This window comes from Plodia interpunctella, chromosome 1 (assembly GCF_027563975.2).
Source record: "Plodia interpunctella isolate USDA-ARS_2022_Savannah chromosome 1, ilPloInte3.2, whole genome shotgun sequence".
Lineage (NCBI taxonomy): Eukaryota > Metazoa > Arthropoda > Insecta > Lepidoptera > Pyralidae > Plodia > Plodia interpunctella.
In genome coordinates, this window is record NC_071294.1 from 7,903,677 (window position 1) to 7,921,949 (window position 18,273).

The following is an 18,273-nucleotide window of genomic DNA, read 5'->3' on the forward strand; positions in this document are numbered from 1 at the left end:
TTCGGAGAACCCGCTTGTGGCGGTGGCAATTAGGTCACTGTTATTTTATTGTCTATGCTTTTCTAGATTGTCTTTTAGTTTGATGTGTTGGTAACTTTGTACTTCCTTGTCTGTATTGTCTATGACACAGCAATACGCTGCCATTTTGATTTTTAACCGCAGTGCTTTTTGTTCGTGTGGAGCGTTTGCTCGTTGTGAAGAGTAAATTGTGATTTAGCCAAGTAGTTTTATTTTTAATCGAACTCTATCAAAATGAGCTGGCAAGATTATGTTGATAAACAGTTAATGGCCTCCAGATGTGTTACAAAAGCTGCGATTGCCGGTCACGATGGCAATGTCTGGGCCAAGTCGGAAGGTTTCGAAGTAAGTTTCATGCTCCATAGGGCCTATGTGACCAGTGCATTGTTAACAAAATGGATATAGTGCGTACATATGTGTTTCAAAGTGTTCAAAATGTGCTGACAGTGATAATGTTGAGTACATGGATGACGAATTCTATCGCCAAGTTTGACAAGATGGCGACATGTGGCAGAAGGCAGACAGCCCATTCTAACTAGAATGTGAAAATTATGAAGTCACCTGAGGATATCTTTGTACTTTTACACAGGAATCCCTCTAGCTTAATAATTTTAGTCTTTCAATCTCTCTTATAGTCTTTTTAATTCAACACCCGCGAAATAAAGGTACCGGCCGGTATGTTTGCTATTGATACTGTAGGTACCTACCTATTCTATTCAATTTAGGCACATTTTGGCAACAGATTTCATGAATACAGTGTAGGTGTCTTGTACAAAACGTAAACTTTGTTTTAAATGCAGATAAAGCTCGGCGCACGTCTTATCATGTGAAAATTTCGTAGGCAATACGGACGGCTATTTCGACATCTTAACTAAAATTTATTAGTTATTTGTGCAATAATAATAATAACTACTCCAGATTATCAATTATCTTGTGAGACTTCTTCTATGCAGTTGAGAATATAGGTATAGAATATGTTTATAATAATTTACCCCATGTGTTCCCGTGCACATCGAATGCATATGCGGCGCAATTGTATTGAATTTTAGGGCGTGTACGCATACGCACGTATGCACGTCCGTTAAAATTTTCATATAATCCCTTTATTCTAGGTTTTATTCTATCCATGAATTAATACAGTTTGCAAAAAAAAAACACCAAATGTTTGCTAAGTCTATATCAAAATATACACTTGGAAAATCAATATCTGAGAACATAAAATTTAATTAATGTGTTTGTATCTTATTTATAACTTAAGATATTTATTTTTAGGTACACAAACCTTCAGTAAATTTGGGTGTAGGTTAGGTACCTATATTCTGTGTACCATATTATGATGATAAAATATGGTGCAGTTTGATCAAAATAATAAATGTACACACTGCAACACAACATCTGGGATGAAAGCTAATGCTAATGGCCTGTCTATTTTTAAATAATAACTATTTAACCTTAACACACAAAAAGTAAATATAATAACAATAAAAAAATAATATATTAAAGGCTAGTAACACTACATCTATCCCAACTTTCGCGTTTCTAATATTAGTATAAGTAATAATGGGATAAGTCCGCCGACATACATATCTTTCTGTATTTATTTTGATAATGTAGGTACCTACTTATTTTCGCGCAATAAAATTATTACAAACAAACAAGATGGAATGATACTTTATAACACGCCCAGCCTGTTAAATTAGTTAGTTAGTTATTTAATGTTATTTACTACCTCAAATCTTATTAGAAATAAATATTTTATAATTTAACTAGAAATTAATCAAAATCACATCATATTGCTTTCTTGGGCTATGATTTGATGATTTTTTTTTACACTGATGTATTATATAGTGTACAGTCACAGAAATGACCCTAAAATTTTTAGTGAAGCCCCAGAGTCTAGCTAGAAATGGTTTTAAAGTTGTTTCAATATTTTAACTGAAAATCTTAATTTAATTTTCACTGGTTAGATGAAGCCTCAAATAAAACAAAGCCTCAAAACTCTGCTTTTATTTTACTTGTAATGTCTTAGTAGTTACCAAAACACCAATCTACAACCATTAATACTATAAATCCCAGATTAATACTATAAATGCGAAAGTGAGGTCCTTATCAACTCAAATCATTCTTCTTATAATGATAAGAATGATAATAAATATTAGAAATGGGGAGATCATAAGGAACCTACCTACATTTCATCCTGAATAATTAAAAATCCTTGTGGGTGTCATGTCTAAAAAACAGAATGAACAAACAACATTAAAGAGCATTCTCATGCCGGCATCGGGAAAAGGTGACAACCATTTTATAATTTTAGAAAAACATCTTTCAAGTGTACCTTGACAATAATTAGCAAACCTAACCACAGGAGCAGGCACCCCAGGGAGATTGGTGGGCGTTAGTTTCCCGCAATAAAAAAAAAAAAAACGATAACACCAAATTGTGTCGGTTAGGTTAACACACAAGCAGAGCTTCAACCTGTGTCAATAGAAGCAGTGTAGCTCAGAAGACCTTTTGTAACGTGTGATCCTAATATTGACCAAACGTAATCCAACGAATCTTAACGGAGGTGCTGCTTGACTCAGCTGAACATTTGTACTAAATTAAATAATTATTTTATAGCAAAATAATCATTTAATTTAGCTGTACTACACGTTTCTCACTTACATAATATCCTGTCCCGTTTCCAGCTCTACCTGTCTTTTCCCGCACGCCCTTTCAATTACCCATGTTCATTTTGTGCTAACCATTAACGTAAACCAAAAATAACTTCTATCTCACTTTAAAATTTACGTAGGTTTATACAACTTGTATTATTTCTCCTATTTCACTTGCGTAGGAATGCAATAGAAATATGCTATATTTTTGGGAATAATTCCTGAAATTGATGATTTTAATTCTTATTTTTATGCGATTGCGGATGCGGTTTTTTTTTATTTGATAGCTAATTTTCGTGCGGTGGTTTATAGATATATATGTTTGATCAAAATGGGTTCAGCTGGTCAAAAGTTGTAGCGAAATAAATATTGAAAATTTTTTAATTTGTCTAACAAATAAACTTGTAATTAACCCAATTATATGGTGGCGATCCACTTGTAAGTTGTATTTGAATAATAAATTAGTTTGTATAAATGAAAAAATGGAATATATCTCAAGTTGAAGGGACTGACGTAAAGTGGCATATTATGAGAGAAACCTTATTTACAGAAGAAGTAAATATTGCTAAAAGTTATAGAAAAAATACTGTCTCTTAATATAGTTAGAAAAACAAAAGAATTATCGAGTCGCCTGTGAAACGTTCAAATAGTCATCAAAACAAATAAATCGTCATCTATTCTGTTGAAATTATGCAATAAGCATTGCCATTATCGCCATTATATATTAAAGTGATATTATCACAGATGATTATTGTCTCGTCCTTCAAATAGTTATCATGAGTAAAAATTAATCTTCTAGCCTATTACCTAATAGTACCAATCTATAAATCTGATGAAACCACGTGTCGGTCTATCGGAGTTCTTGAAGAAGCGATGTGGGATTGATGCGAATTCTAGGAGGACTAGCGGATTCCAGTCTCCAAGTTTTTCTATTTTTATTATAAAACGAAATAATCAAGTAGTATTAGAATCTATTGGAATAAAATATTCCATAGAGTTAGTACTTACAGAAGAGCCGGCTAAATCTTTTTAGTTTTCGCAAAAATAATGAACCTGAAACGTCGAACAAACCGAGGGTTTCACGAGAGGTTCGTAGAAACAAAGGTTTCAGTACACTTTTGGAGGTTACAAGGTTTCATATAATAAAACAGTACATCCTTATCCTTACATATTATAAAACAAAGTCCTCTACCTCGTCTATCTGTTTGTCTGTTCGCGATAAACTCAATTTTCTTCGTGTGATTCCCGAGGAAAGTTTAGGTGTATAATTATGTTTTTACCCGTGCGAAGCAGGGACGGGTCGCTAGTATTAAAAGAAGAGTGTGGACCCGATTACATTTGTAATAAGATTAAAGTCAATTCAGATAACTTCTAATCGAGTAAAAAGTAATCTTACATTCAATCCAGTTTTTTTCCTAAGATTATATAGATTACTTTTAACTAGAGACTTAGTATCGCTAGTATCAATTGTCAAATGATTTTGTACACAATGGTGCCATCATCAATCAAAATCTTGTGACATGGTCAACCACGCCTTAGGTTGTTGTTTAATCGACTATGCACTTCTTAGTTATTAGGTCAATCGACCATGCACGAATACTTTAGGTGATAGGTAGTCCATGCGCCATAGTTGATCCTTAGTAGTTTCGGCTACTGTGGTGTAGTTAGTTAATCGACCATGTTCCCACAATTCACGTGCCTAAGTTGGATGGTCAAAGGTCCTCGCACGCCTTGGTTGCACACTTTGGTTGGGTGAACAATGACTTAATTGGTTGGTGAATATATCTTACGTGTCTTGGTTACACATCTTATGGACATTGACGACCTTCGTGGCTTAAATGGTCATCATGCCGGACTACTACACTGGAGGTCCCAGGTTCGATTCCCGGCCAGGTCAACATGGAAAATTATCTTCATATTGACCTGGTTCTTGGATGTTTATCTACCGAATATAGTATTGTTAAGTTAGTATCCCATAACACAAGATTCAAACTTACTTTGGGGCTAACTCAATCTGTGCGATTAGTCCCTATATATATATTTATTTATTTTATTCACATTAACCAATCAACCAACCAAAACGCGCATGGTTAGTTGACTAGCCATGGCGCGCGTGATCCATTATACAACTTACAAAAATCTGCTATCGAAGCGCAGGAGGCCCAATGGCTAAGGCCCGCGAAGTTCACCGTACCAAGGTGAGCAACCAAGACGCAAATTCGATTGACCAACCAAGTTGCGCAAAATCCATATATCCACCCAACCATGATGTTCAACCAAGGCGCGCTAGGTCCTTTGACTATTAAATCAAGGTGCGCGAAGGCTAATTGTACACTCAACCAAGGAGTCCAACCAAAGCGCGCATGGTCCATTCTCCAATTAATCAAGGCGCGGAAAGTCGCAAAACCACCAACAAAGACACCATCAAACAAAAGGTCTTGGTCTTTGACGATCCAACCCTACCCAACTAAGGCATGCGTTGCATAGTTTATAGTCTGTTTTAGTCCACAGTTTCAAAACTTGACCCGTGCACAGAGCACAAGTAAAACAAATATCACATATTTAATATAATATACGAAAGAACCCTGTTATTCGAAGTCGAAAATTCAGGAAATTTTCAATAAATTGTAACATTTACCCTGATTTTTTCTTGTTCACAGATATCAAAAGATGAAGTAGCAAAAATAGTAGCTGGTTTTGAAAATGAATCACTTCTAACGAGCGGTGGCGTAACGATAGCGGGTTCGCGGTACATCTACCTCAGTGGCACAGACCGCATCGTACGTGCGAAACTTGGCAAAGTCGGAGTACACTGCATGAAGACACAACAAGGTAAGCAATACTAACAATACATTCCCTATTGAAAATATTATTGTTAACACTCGTTACCCCCTGATTATTTCGTTTCTGAGTTATTTTTCTTGTTATTTATCAACATTAGATTTTTATCTATATTAGATAACTTTTTATAGATTTTATCATTATTAGATTTTTTATTTGCCAACAACAATAGTCGGTCCACCTACCCTACAACCTACACAAATTCTTTTTCAGTTCGTGAACCGTCTGTCGTAAGAAGTGCGAGTGAAGGTCTAAATAACTTTTGTTTTTGATTGTATTATACTATCGGTATCGGTACTTTAGCCTTAACGTGGACGAAGTTTTAGGATCCTATTTTGTTTCAGCCGTCGTAATCGCTTTGTATCAAGAACCCATCCAACCCCAGCAAGCTGCGTCTGTAGTCGAGAAGTTAGGAGACTATTTAATTAACTGTGGTTATTAGAGGTGAGTTTTCTTCAATAAACCCTTGTTCCTGATTGATTATGTTCTTTACCATATACTTTTGTTCTTGTATAACATTTTCTTGAGAGTTCAAATTGTTTTACCAATCAATATCCATACATGTTTAATTTTTAATTATGTATTGAGCATAAATATAATTTATCTTGTCCACAGATCCAAGCGCGCCGTGATCTAAGAATACTATAAGATAATATTTTTTCCACAGGGAAATAAGTAACTGCATTTTGTATATTCTATAAAGTGATAAGGACCGGTCATTTGTTTTGATATTTGATGAACTATGGCGTCATCAGTGTCTGATGCGTTTAGTATCTGTTTGCAGAAGCTATTACTTTGCGGATTCTGGACTCTTTTTATACGCTCACCGCTTCTACAGAGTAATTGATTCTGTGAACTATTTGAAAATTATATTTTAAAATTGCTTATTGACCAGTAAAGCTTTGCAAGCAGGTCTCAAAGCATGATGTATAGAGATTTTTAGGTTTTCTTTTCAAGCATCCCAATACTTGCTGAATAACTAATCAACCTGCGCGAATAAACCGTTGTCGAGTCCTAACTACAGCAAATCGTCAACAACGGCAAGATGATTTGTCCGTGTACGTGTACATGCGTGATGATGATGATGCCTGACAAGAAATTATAATAACCGCGTAATGAAATTACTGTAACAATATTATTACAACATTATACATATATATTATCTAATTACAAATAAGCATTTGTGTAAGGGCTTGTTACGAATGAAAGACACTGTAACCCAAGTATTTAATTGAAAATCTCTAGTCCCACTGGAACCATCGTGTGATTAATATAATATTCAATACACTGTGTGGCAATGGCGCGTGTAGGGCTCGGCGGCCTCGGCGTCAGCCGTGGGCATGGCCACGGCCCAGACACATCCACCGTTGCGTATTATGCTATGCTTTTTCTTTTAAATCGTGCCGCATTTATAATATCTTGTAGTAAATAAACATTTGCATTCTATTATTTGTAACTCTTAGCTGCAGAAACTATAAGCGCTCAATTTTACTCTGTATCCTCAAACAAGGCTTGCAGTAAACGAAGGGTGCATATTGTTTATATTTGATATTACTACTATAGCTTTGTACATTGTTTCTGATAAGCGATGGGAACTGTGTCTATCTAATAATAAAATGATTTGTATTATACTGACTTGTGTTTCTGTTCAACTAACTCACTATCATACCAACGCGCGTTCTCACAGGGAAAATAAAAGTGAAAGATACAAAATGTTATTGCTATTGAACATAATTTATTTTCTTTTGACAAAATCTACAATAGTAAGAGTTAAGTACACTCGAATACAAGAATTTGTATAAAATATTAAACTTGTAGCAATAGTCTATCAAGTTGGTTCTTTAAATTACAACACACAAGGGCCATTGATACTTAAATCTACGTTATAATTAACAAAAGTAGATTCAAAATATAGATAACTATATTATATAAAGGTACTTTTGGTATAAACTATTGTTCCTGGCAATAGTTTTGGAAAGTAAACTATTAGATGTTATTGCTACATGGATATATCTACATTTCTACATTCTATTATCCAAATTGAAATTTAGTACTTTTGTAATACATATTTCTTAAATAAATTATGCATTGATATAATTAATCATTGATTAAACAAATTAATGGTACTCAATATACACTCGTTTTAAACAAATACGGCTTCAGTGAGCCTGTTTTTTATTATTAACTAGGGTATTCGATTTAGTAAGCAATCCAAGGTAGGTTTGGCATAAGCTTCATAGTTCCCTAGTTCTATTTTAATTAAATCGAATGAACAAGAAGTTGCGGTATCAAATACATTGTGTTACTTGTGCAAATTTTGTTTTAGTTTACATTGGACCTGTGGATTTCCCCCTCAAAGCTTATAAAAGCCTCTATCGTTCTCAGCTTTTCAGTTGACATATTATTTTTACAGGGTTGAGTCAAAACCATTCTTCTCATTTAATCAAGGATGTTCTAAGGAATAGTGGCGAGATTTTTTCCACAGGCTTCTGAAGAATCCTTTGCGTTGTTTCTGTCCCGGGTGTTCCTCGCCTGTGAATAAAGAAGTTATTAAATAAAAGTACATATTGTAACAAAAAGCTACCTAGTTTTCATTTCAGGTGAGAAGACACAGTACATGTTGAGAGAAACCGTTAATTCGCGGCGGCGTTATGCCAAGATGTTAGACGAAAAACGCAATTCTTTTGCACAGTCACTGCTCACTGAAACCTAATTAGCTGCAGTTTTTTTAATAGAGGCGGTATATAGACACATGAATTAATTTAAAGCTCGTGAGACCGTGAACGATATTCTTTTGAAATTCGATAATACGCTAAGCGTATGTTTTGATATAATCAAAATCTACATTATTGAAATAAAAACTTCTTTAGCGGCGTTGTGCACTTTTTGTAATGGGTATAAAAAATTTATACTCGCGTCAGGACACATGACATCGAAAATTCGTATAACATCAAAAATGCACAACGCTAATTGACCAAGCCAGCGAGGCCTACAAATCAACTTGGAACAAAAAAAATTTTTTTTTATGTATGTACGTATGCTTGTAACGCGATAACTTTCGAACGGTTGTTGGTCTGATTTTGATGAAATTTAAAAGGTGTGTAGGATCTGGCAATAGAATTTTTAACTTCGTGCGGCATCGAAATCGGTTAAAATGTTTTTGAATTATTCACAATTTTGTATTGTTATAACTGTATTGTGTTTGCGAAGTCTAAGTTCGCGGCGAAGAACTAGTAGTAGCTACCTATTAAAGTTTTCATTTCTGCCGGCACACTCGGAATGCCACCCCTTTTTATTCCATAGAAAAAATACTAAGATTGCATTTTTCTGTAACTACATATATCCAGTGACTATTGGAGATATTAAAGAACAATAATTAAGGGACTAATAGATTCCAAAAAAAATTTAAAAAAATGGATGCTGTTTTCACAGTTGTATAGCAGATGGTCTAACTTAAAATCTGGTAAGGTTTTTTAGAACGAGATATTGACAATAATAATTTATGAGCGCGAACACATGAAACAAACGCGGGCGAAGCTGTGGGCAAAAGCTAGTCTTTTCTAAAATTTTATGAGACGAGTTCCCGTGGTACAACTATAGTATATGTCAGACGTTATGAATGTTGCGCGACGAAGTAAGCCGAGTAGTCACTAGGGCATCCCAGAATAGATGAGAAGTAGGTATTTTCCAGCACGCATACCGAATGCCATACGCCTGCTGAAAATAGTAGTGTGGCCCTCTACGCGATACCTGATTCCACGTTCTGTTTCTCTTCATTTGTATAAATAAATAAATATATTAGGACAAACCACACAGATTGAGCTAGCCCCAAGGTAAGTTCGAGACTTGTGTTATGGGATACTAACTCAACGATACTATATTTTATAACAAATACATATATAGATAAACATCCAAGACCCGGGCCAATCAGAAAAAGATCGTTTTCCATTATGACCCGACCGGGGATCGAACCCGGGACCTCTCGGTTCAGTGGCAAGAACTTTACCACTGCGCCACCGAGGTCGTCTAAATCGTCTAGTATATATTTGTAAATTGTTTAATTTCGTTCATAACCCTTCCCTTCCGATAAAATTAATATTTATCATCTGAGCTAATTTAAAAATACGAAAGTAGTAGTACCTACACAGTTACTATTTATAAAGAAGCAGTGGTGGTCTATTCTAGAAAGATTCAAGTTCAATGGCTAGACTCCCGGATAGAGATTGTTGACACACCATCGCCACATGTTTTTTAATTCATGTGCAGTCGGTAAAAAAAGAGATATTCACGTTCGGATACAATAAATAAAAACAAGTGATATAACTTGTCACTAAGCCAGAATTTGTCTCAATAAACTTATCATTATCATATTTTCCTTCTATCATTCAAATAGCGGTGTACTGAGCCTGAATTTTTTTTTCGGCCCTTCGAGCCGGATAAATAACCGACCAGAACAAAGTTTCTACTTGTCCGTTAGGTATTGATTACGAAATGTTATTGGGCAAACAATTGATAAAAACGAAAATAAACAAAATGTTTAGAAATGTATTTCCCACATATTTCAGACACGATCCAGACGTTCAGAAAGTAGTACCTAACTAGAGTAGTGAAATTCGCGATTATCCGATTATTACATGGTTCCAACTGAACTATGTTCTTTTTTCAAGGGGTCATCAATCGTGCGAGCACCTTCGGCCGACGGAATATTAATGAGCATTGATCCGGTTTCAGAACTACACGCGCGACTAACTTGTGGTCATTTTATACATTAGCAACGTTTTTTCAAAACTAGCTTTGAAAGAGTTTGCTTCGCCAGAATTTGGATAATTCCTTCTTCGTGCGTCCTCTTATTATTGTCATAACCTATTAACTTATTATAGTCAATATTTTGGTAACGTATCCAGATTTTAGACCATCCGCTATACAACTGAAATCAGGCAGTCAAAAATTTTAAAGAAGTTGTTTTGGCTTCTATTAGACCTATAAAGATTATTTATTTACTTTATTATCTCATATGTACAGTTTTATTGTATGTACTAGCTTTTTCCCGCGGCACAAACCTCGGTCACTCTTTTATCGCATATTCTGTAAGACTGGTAAACATATATGATTCAAATTCGTTTTTATTTTCTTTTTCAGTTCAATCCATTTCCTGTTTCCCGCTACGTGTCTCGTCCCGCAACTTATCCAATACCGCTTTCCGCTTCTTCCATGTACGTTAGGATCACGTTTTTTCGAACCATTTCCTACATCTTTTTCGCAATATGTCCCGCAAAGTTTCCCACTATTTGCCTCGCCTATTTTCTATTATGTGTTTTCATCCCATTTCCCGCTACGTCTCCCACTAACGCTTTCTGCAACGCGTGCCGTCCTATTTTTCACGACGTATTACGTCCCGTTTTTTTTTAATTACCACAAACGCAAATCTATATACCTCTATATTCAAAAATAATGAAGTTTCATATACATTTTCACCTCTACATAATTTTCCTAGAATTTATAAAAAATTGATAATGCATTATTAATTTTCTTCTTCTTCCTCTTACTTAACATTTCATGTTATTTTCACTGATGATCAGAAATGATGAAGAATATGTTTACAAATTTTCAGCTTTTTATCTTGAAAATTGTATTAAGTCCCATACAATTTTTCACCCCCTTTCGAAGGGGTTGAGGGTTAATTTTCAGAAAAATCTGATAACACGTATTCATTAGTTTGTTGTAAACAAAACCCAAATTTTCAAGTCACTAACTTCAACGGTATAGAACCTTAATATAAAAGTTTTTCACTCCTTTCAACCCCTTCGGGGTGGAATTTCCAAGAATTCTCTCTTAGTGCTCACCTACACTCCCCAGGGAACCACCATGCCAAATTTCATCTTTCTAAACCCAGTAGTTTCGGCTGTACGTTGTCTGTCAGTCACTCAGTAACGCAAGAGTTTTATATATATAGATAGATAGATTGTTGCGATACGGTAAGAAAGTGATGTTATTATTGATCTACTTAACCGCCAGTTTTGCCAGTTATTTGTAAATGCCTCGGTCGGGCTATACGTATATTGTCCACGGCCGTCTCACCACCGCGCGATGCACCGGACCAGTCATCCGAGAAAAAATGGCACTGCCAATTAAACAAGCGGGATATATTTTTACTACTAGCTGATGCCCGCGACTTCATTCGCGTGGCCAAACAATTTTTGGTAAGGAGTCAAAATTATTTGAGATTAAAAAAATATTTATATCTATAATATATTGGGGAGCTTTCCTTAGGGCGCCAAGTTATTCTGATAAATTATGACTAAAAGAAAAATGCTGAACAGTTAGCTAAATTCTATATATTCCGTATCGGATGTCCCAGATCTTCGATGTTTTTTTTCGCCCTAAATTATTTTTTTGTAAATATATGAAATGTACAGGACAAATACTGTTTCGTTATATGTATTCTTTAAATAAATATATTAGGATAAATCACACAGATCGAGCTAGCCCCAAGTAAGTTCGAGACAACGCTACTATATTTTATAACGAATACATATATAGATAAATATCCAAGACCCGGGCCAATCAGAAAAAGACCATTTTCCATCATTACCCGACCGGGAATCGAATCCGGCACCTCTCGGTTCAGAGGCAAGCACTTTACCACTGCGCGCCGACACACCGACATCGACTATTCTTTAGACCTTCACAGACACGTTTTCACGTCTAATATTATATTCTCCTTTTTTTCTCGGATGTGTCGGTTCCGGAGAGATGGACACCGGGCATGGACAAACGGCCTATAATAGTTTATCTTAAAAATAATGTTTTTATATCTGTGTTCCAAAATGAATTTCTTTATCTACAACATCTGAAATATTGTTGTTTATCAAATCTTTACATAACAGTGGACATTACGGTTATTATTCACACCCACGCCTCACTCACTATCAATGACCCAATACGATATTCTACACCTACTAATATAGCGATTAATGCGAAATAAATTTATTTTTCTTAGCTTATCCAATCACACAAGGAAACTTTGAAAATTTGCCTGAACACTATGGTTCCCCACTATTAATTGAATGGTAGGTATGTCCTTTGCAGTGCTACATTAAGCAATTTCAAGAAGTTTGGCTGAGTAGATGAATCGTGAAGAGAGAATATACTTTCTCACCTACTTTATTTATTAGTACAATATATAATTGGAAATTTCACGCTGGCGGAGATACCTACGCGGGAAAAACCTGGTATATACGTAGATAGATACCTATTCTAGGGTTTGGCTACACACGATACAATAACAATGGATTTTATGTTCTATGTAGTAGGTATGTAGGTATTTAGTGAAACATAACGGAATTAGAATATTATTACTACTAAAATCATACCTAGACTAAAAGGGAATTTCAAAAAGTACTATGTTTCCTTAACGAATCATATTCAACGGTCTCCCCTTTGGGTGATCTCGTTGAATCACAGTAACGATGGCGACAATGGATATTTTAAATAATCGGGTCACGAAGATCGAGTTGGGAAGTGTGAAGGGCTAACGTGAGGGGAGGGAGTAAGCGGGGGGTGCGCAGGGGTCGTCGACACTGCGGTGAAGGGCAGCGAGGTCGGTGCGTTCGCTTTCGTCGGCGCGCGACGCCGTCGGTCGCCGCCGCCGTATTGATCGCAGCCTCCGCTCTCCCGGAGCTGATACCGAAGCCGCCCGCCCGAGCCGCCCGTCCTCCGATTCTAAAGCTTCCTAATTATATTGGTGTGCTAACTTTTGCTTGTGACTGCCCTCGCGTGAATTTCGCTTTATTTAAGTATGCGAATACATGCGTTGACTCCTGATTGACTCGCTGTATTCTATTCCCATTAAAATTTTTTCGTGTTAGTCTATCTAAAAGTCGGTCGCTAACGAAACTAAGACTGACGTGGGTCATAGTCGCCTTGTATGAAATTATGACACGGTAAAATGTTACGAGCTGGTTAGGTAGGTTATCCAGGCACCACTCTGTAATTCAAAGGTCTGCACTGAGTAGGACGCGTTATTGTAAGGCAGAGAAGCACAGTAACCCTAGCCTAGCCACATGGATTGCCGCAGTAACCACCGGCGCCAGCTCTCGTTTCCGAAACACGATACGACCCAATCTCGAAAACTTTTCTCATATTCTTATTCAAAATAAATATGTTTTTCTCTCGTTAGCTATTTATACCGTTGAAATTCCATGAAACTAGCGCACGTCCTACATCTCTGTCGCTGTTGCTTCGAGCTTTTGTAATGTTATAAATGCGAAAGTCTTGTCTGTTTAGCATGAATATTTGTTTGCCATAGCAAATTTATTCCGCTTGACGGACCGGACGAATTAAATTTTCTATTGTCGCATCTAAAATTATATAGTATAGTTCCCAAGGAAAATCTCATTAGAGGGTTCCTCTGGCACTCTTGGCAAATGATAGTTTGAAAGAAAAAAATATTTTTCTAATGTATGTCTTCTCCATATCACTATAAAAATAAATCAACCACAAATAAATCACTGAATGAAAATTAATTGCTAATGGTCAACGTCCTCTGATAAGACAGGTCATGATCTTTTATCAATACGTTGTTTATTTATCCTTTGCAATACATAATAGGTATACCAGTTTATTGGCGTTTTCAAATGAACTGTTGAATCGCTCCGGTTACCTACTCATTAGCAATGGACTGAATTATGTGCATTACTTTCTTCCATTTAACTGTATTAGTCAGTCAGTTAGGTATATCGATTCTTTCAAGACGCAAAAAGTTTGCTGTGTGTCTTAATTTTAAAAAATTCGAAATGTCTAAACATTTACATTAAAATATTATTGTATATAGGGGTCTATCAAATTATAAACATTTTATAATCTTCTATATTCTGTGCTATTTTGTTGTTTTCAAGTCTGAGTTAAATTAATTAGCAGCAAGCAATCAAAAATCTTAAGCTAACTAGCTAGCTTAAAAAACATTTTAATTAATTCTCCATTTCAGTCACCTAGTAACGAATAACCGACTGTGATCCTACTCTTGAAAAGATAAGATGCAGTGGTGAATGTGGTGATTCTGCCTGAGTCATAACTTATATTCCATATCGTAACAGAGTAAGTAAGTACCCACCACAGAATTTATAATATTTAGTATTTATGGATTTTGAGTTAAATTAGGATCAATGGAGGTTATAAAAACCGCTAGGATTTATAGGATTTAGATTTTAGATTACACTATACTTCCTTTTTTTTCTGATATCTGGTGAAAATATGTTTAGGTAACTAGGTACCTTATCGTTATAATTAGAAAATTTAAATCACACATGTTTTAAACAGTCTGCCAAAGTATAGCAAGTGCGAAAAATATTTTCACGCCAAATGTGTCCGCAGTCAGTCACCATTACAATAATGAATTATTAATTGTAGATGGACGGTAGGTATAGTTCAATGACCTAAGGTGTAACTATGTGGTAATAGCAACTTGAAATATGCGCTGACTGCGCTGACTGTAGATATCTAGTCTAATTTTGTTAATGACAGACTTTAAATATCTATTATTTAGGTAGTTAGTTAGGTTGTTATATTTACATATATATTATTTTAGGTAGGTACCTAAGTACTTACCTACCTATTCGGACAAAGCAGCAGGTGGCTTTTATCTAAATTCTTTACGTGTTTGATGACATGTCCACATGTTATGTGATTATATCAAGTATGATAATACCACATTATGAAACTAAAAACGAGGTATATAGGATTATAGGATAGTATATAGGATATTTAAAATTTCATAGTTTGCAGTGTTTAACAAGTGTTTAACGCTGGACCAGATCCAAATGGTGCAAACGACGAATGTTTACCAGCAGCTGGATGCTAGGAATAAACGTGCCACGGGGATGGTGGGTGGAAGGGCAAGAGAAATAGTTCACCCATTTGTCGCCTTGCATTTTGAAACCATGTACCTACCTACTTTTATAATTTTATTTACGACAATACATTTTATCAACAATATAACAATATACTTACTTAACAAAAACAAATTTAAAAAAAAGAGTTATTTATATATGTTTAGAAAAATGCCAGTCCCTGCAATTAGTTACCTTGAGGTAGCGTGCCCAGAAGGCTGACAACATTGCCACGTTGAATGGCAATACATAATCTCTGGCCTAGATATATGCCAGCCTTTTGGTCACCTGTTACCTCAATTATTTTATTAGAGATAGCTTTGCATAATTTGTCTTAATCTCTAACGGCTCCAATATGTAAAGTTATTAATTAATAGTTATGTTATTATTAAGTTAATATTGGAATATTTACGCCGTAAACAATTGTATATAATTGTATATATTTTATATGTATTTCATAATATAGTGTTATTTAAGGCGCCATTAAAATAGTAATAATGTCATAATAGGTAGTACAAGTCTGGTGATACAGGCACGTTTAATATTATAGGTATTATTTTTTTAAATAACTTTTACCCCGTTTATCAAGTTATTCAGTGTATTTCTAAGTGCATTAAACTTTATATACCTACTTAGGTACCTACATAAATTAATATCTCATGCATTAGAATGTAATTTGTTATAATAACAAATCAAGTCTTGAATCCTGCACTAATGTGACGTACTGACGTTCAACATGTCAACGGCATTAAAGCGGTATTATATTAGTAGGTACTCGTAGCGTAAGTACCTACCTAATTCAATAACGTTTGTATGCTAAGCTTATGTAAATTAGTTTGCAAACATAAGTAGATGTAGTTGCTTGACTTATAAATAAAATATGAATTGGATTATAACTCAATTGATATTTTTAAATTGAGTAGTTTTTAGTTACATTATGTGTACCTATGTGCCTTGTTTAGTGAACCTTCATTAATTTTACATCATACCATTTATGTGTATGCATTTTTTGATTGATTACTGTTAAGCTATTATGGAATTTATATTTTATCGATCACCTTCTATCTCAGTACCTAACTCACTTTGATCAGGCGAGTAATTTTAGCTAAAGTATTACTGTTTAATTTTGTTGACTAAAAACATAAAACCGTTACGATAGCTAAATACCTATATGTATCTCTGATGATAAAACCAAATGGTATTCCATATTTGGTAACTTTCCTCTAGTACTTGTGTACCTACCACATAAGTTTCATCTAACATTGAAGAAATCTCTATATTTTTTGAGTGTAGCTGTTAAAATGGAAGATTATAAATAATTAATAATATGTTTTGTCATAATTAGCGATCTAGATTTCCACAGATGTTGCTGAGAGAACACGTGGCAGACGATAATACGACAATTAGACAGTATGATACAATTAAAATGTAACGAACGGTTAACTTCCAAAACGGATTTGCTAATTATGTACCTATCTAGAATAATGAGTCCAAAGCATAATTTCAAAAACCAAACTCAATAAACTACATTTACACAGTGAACTAAAATTTACCATTCTATATTGGCGCAACGGTATCGGAAAGCGTGAAATTTGCTTATCGAATAGAGGATAATTGCATTGGTTTAAAAACACGGTCATTTTAATTTTTTCTTATTTTTGTAATATTACTGAACTGAATAGAGATTTCAGTGTGCAATTGTAGGGATAAATAAATAATTTAAAATATTTACGATCCGACACTTGTAATATAGACTGTAATGTAAACTGTCTCGTTATATCGGTTCATTGTTTTGCCTCCAATGATTATTGTTATTGGAGTGAAATGATTGATATTGACAGAACGACGTTAATCAAACATAATGGATAACTTAATGTTTGATTGAAACTAACTGTTCATTACACTTTTATGTCTAATAGGTACCTATACTTTGAAAGTGCTTTTGCTTTCGGAATTTTTTCTATAATTTGGAATTATGATCATAAATACAGAGGCGTCGTTGAATGAGATTACGCGACGCAGTCAAATATACAGGCAGGATTCCAATTTCCGCAAAAATGCGGTAGGGTGGGTTTCCCTCCCGAGTCATCGCCCCTGCAGAGAGGGGTCGGGGCGGTGCGGGGAAGCTAAGGGTGATCACGAGGGTGGCGCAGCGCTTGCGCGGTCGTCTCCGCAGCCCCCGGGGACGCGGCATGTGCGTTCCCTGCCTCTCTCCGCACAGCCACCGCTGTCCCCTCACTCCTTACGCCCTCGCTACTTAAATGCCCAAAATTAAGCACTCATATCGAGCTATTGCAATCATCGTTATTCAAATCTTCATGCTGTAAAGACCTATCAGAAATTAATTATATAATGAAACTGACCGTTGGCCGAGCGAGCCGCTGGTGATGTGGCTTCCTTGTTTCGTGCGTTTTCTTTCTCCTTCCCACTGTTCCCTGTAACAAAAACACGTTATCTATTTCTTTGTTCGTAAGTTGGCTGGGGTTTTGCTAAATGAGAATTATTTTTGTCAAAATAGTGATCATTACATTTTGAATCATTATTATTCGAAAAAAATAATGGATGTGTAGGTATGAGATTAATAATAACTTTATTCACCAAAGAAAAAGTACAATAATTGTCAGAATCATTTTAGTAGTTAGATTTACAATTTATAAGTTGGACTGTGGACTCTGCACTAAGCGATGCTTGTACTGATTAAAAAAAGAGACGATATCATAGTTTCGATACTGGAGTGCACGGGTGGGACACAAAACATTGAGTACCTACTACTAAAATAGTAATACGTACATATACCAACAGAAATTCTGTAATGTATATTTAAAGAATTAGTTTTCCTACTTTTTATCACGTTAACATGCTTAAATTAAGCG

The 18,273-nt window shown here is 35.2% G+C and overlaps 2 protein-coding genes across 9 annotated transcripts in view; one reads left to right on the forward strand and one right to left on the reverse strand.

Moving 5' to 3' along the window:
- On the forward strand, window positions 1-7,144 carry chic (chickadee). The gene is made up of 4 exons (XM_053749285.1): window positions 1-363; window positions 5,333-5,504; window positions 5,858-5,957; window positions 6,129-7,144. The coding sequence occupies exons 1-3, from the start codon at window positions 253-255 to the stop codon at window positions 5,953-5,955; spliced, it is 381 nt and encodes a 126-aa protein (XP_053605260.1). The 5' UTR covers window positions 1-252; the 3' UTR covers window positions 5,956-5,957; window positions 6,129-7,144.
- Window positions 7,145-7,226: 82 nt separating this feature from the next.
- LOC128669079 (uncharacterized protein) overlaps window positions 7,227-18,273 on the reverse strand; it is a 94,496-nt gene continuing 83,449 nt past the window's right edge. For all 8 annotated transcript variants that reach the window (XM_053755865.2, XM_053763991.2, XM_053769334.2 and 5 more), the window contains 2 exons: window positions 17,764-17,835; window positions 7,227-8,045 (listed from right to left, as the gene is read on the reverse strand). In XM_053755865.2, the coding sequence (XP_053611840.1) occupies window positions 7,957-8,045; window positions 17,764-17,835 (161 nt within the window). In that variant the 3' untranslated portion in view covers window positions 7,227-7,956. The remainder of the gene's footprint in view (window positions 8,046-17,763; window positions 17,836-18,273) is intronic.

What these genes read in the sequence shown, in the direction of transcription:
- chic (XM_053749285.1), top strand. Translation starts at nt 253, where the DNA reads ATGAGCTGGCAAGATTATGTTGATAAACAGTTAATGGCCTCCAGATGT. An exon ending in CCAAGTCGGAAGGTTTCGAA is followed by an intron (nt 364 to 5,332) that starts GTAAGTTTCATG and finishes TCTTGTTCACAG; the next exon opens with ATATCAAAAGATGAAGTAGC. An exon ending in CTGCATGAAGACACAACAAG is followed by an intron (nt 5,505 to 5,857) that starts GTAAGCAATACT and finishes ATTTTGTTTCAG; the next exon opens with CCGTCGTAATCGCTTTGTAT.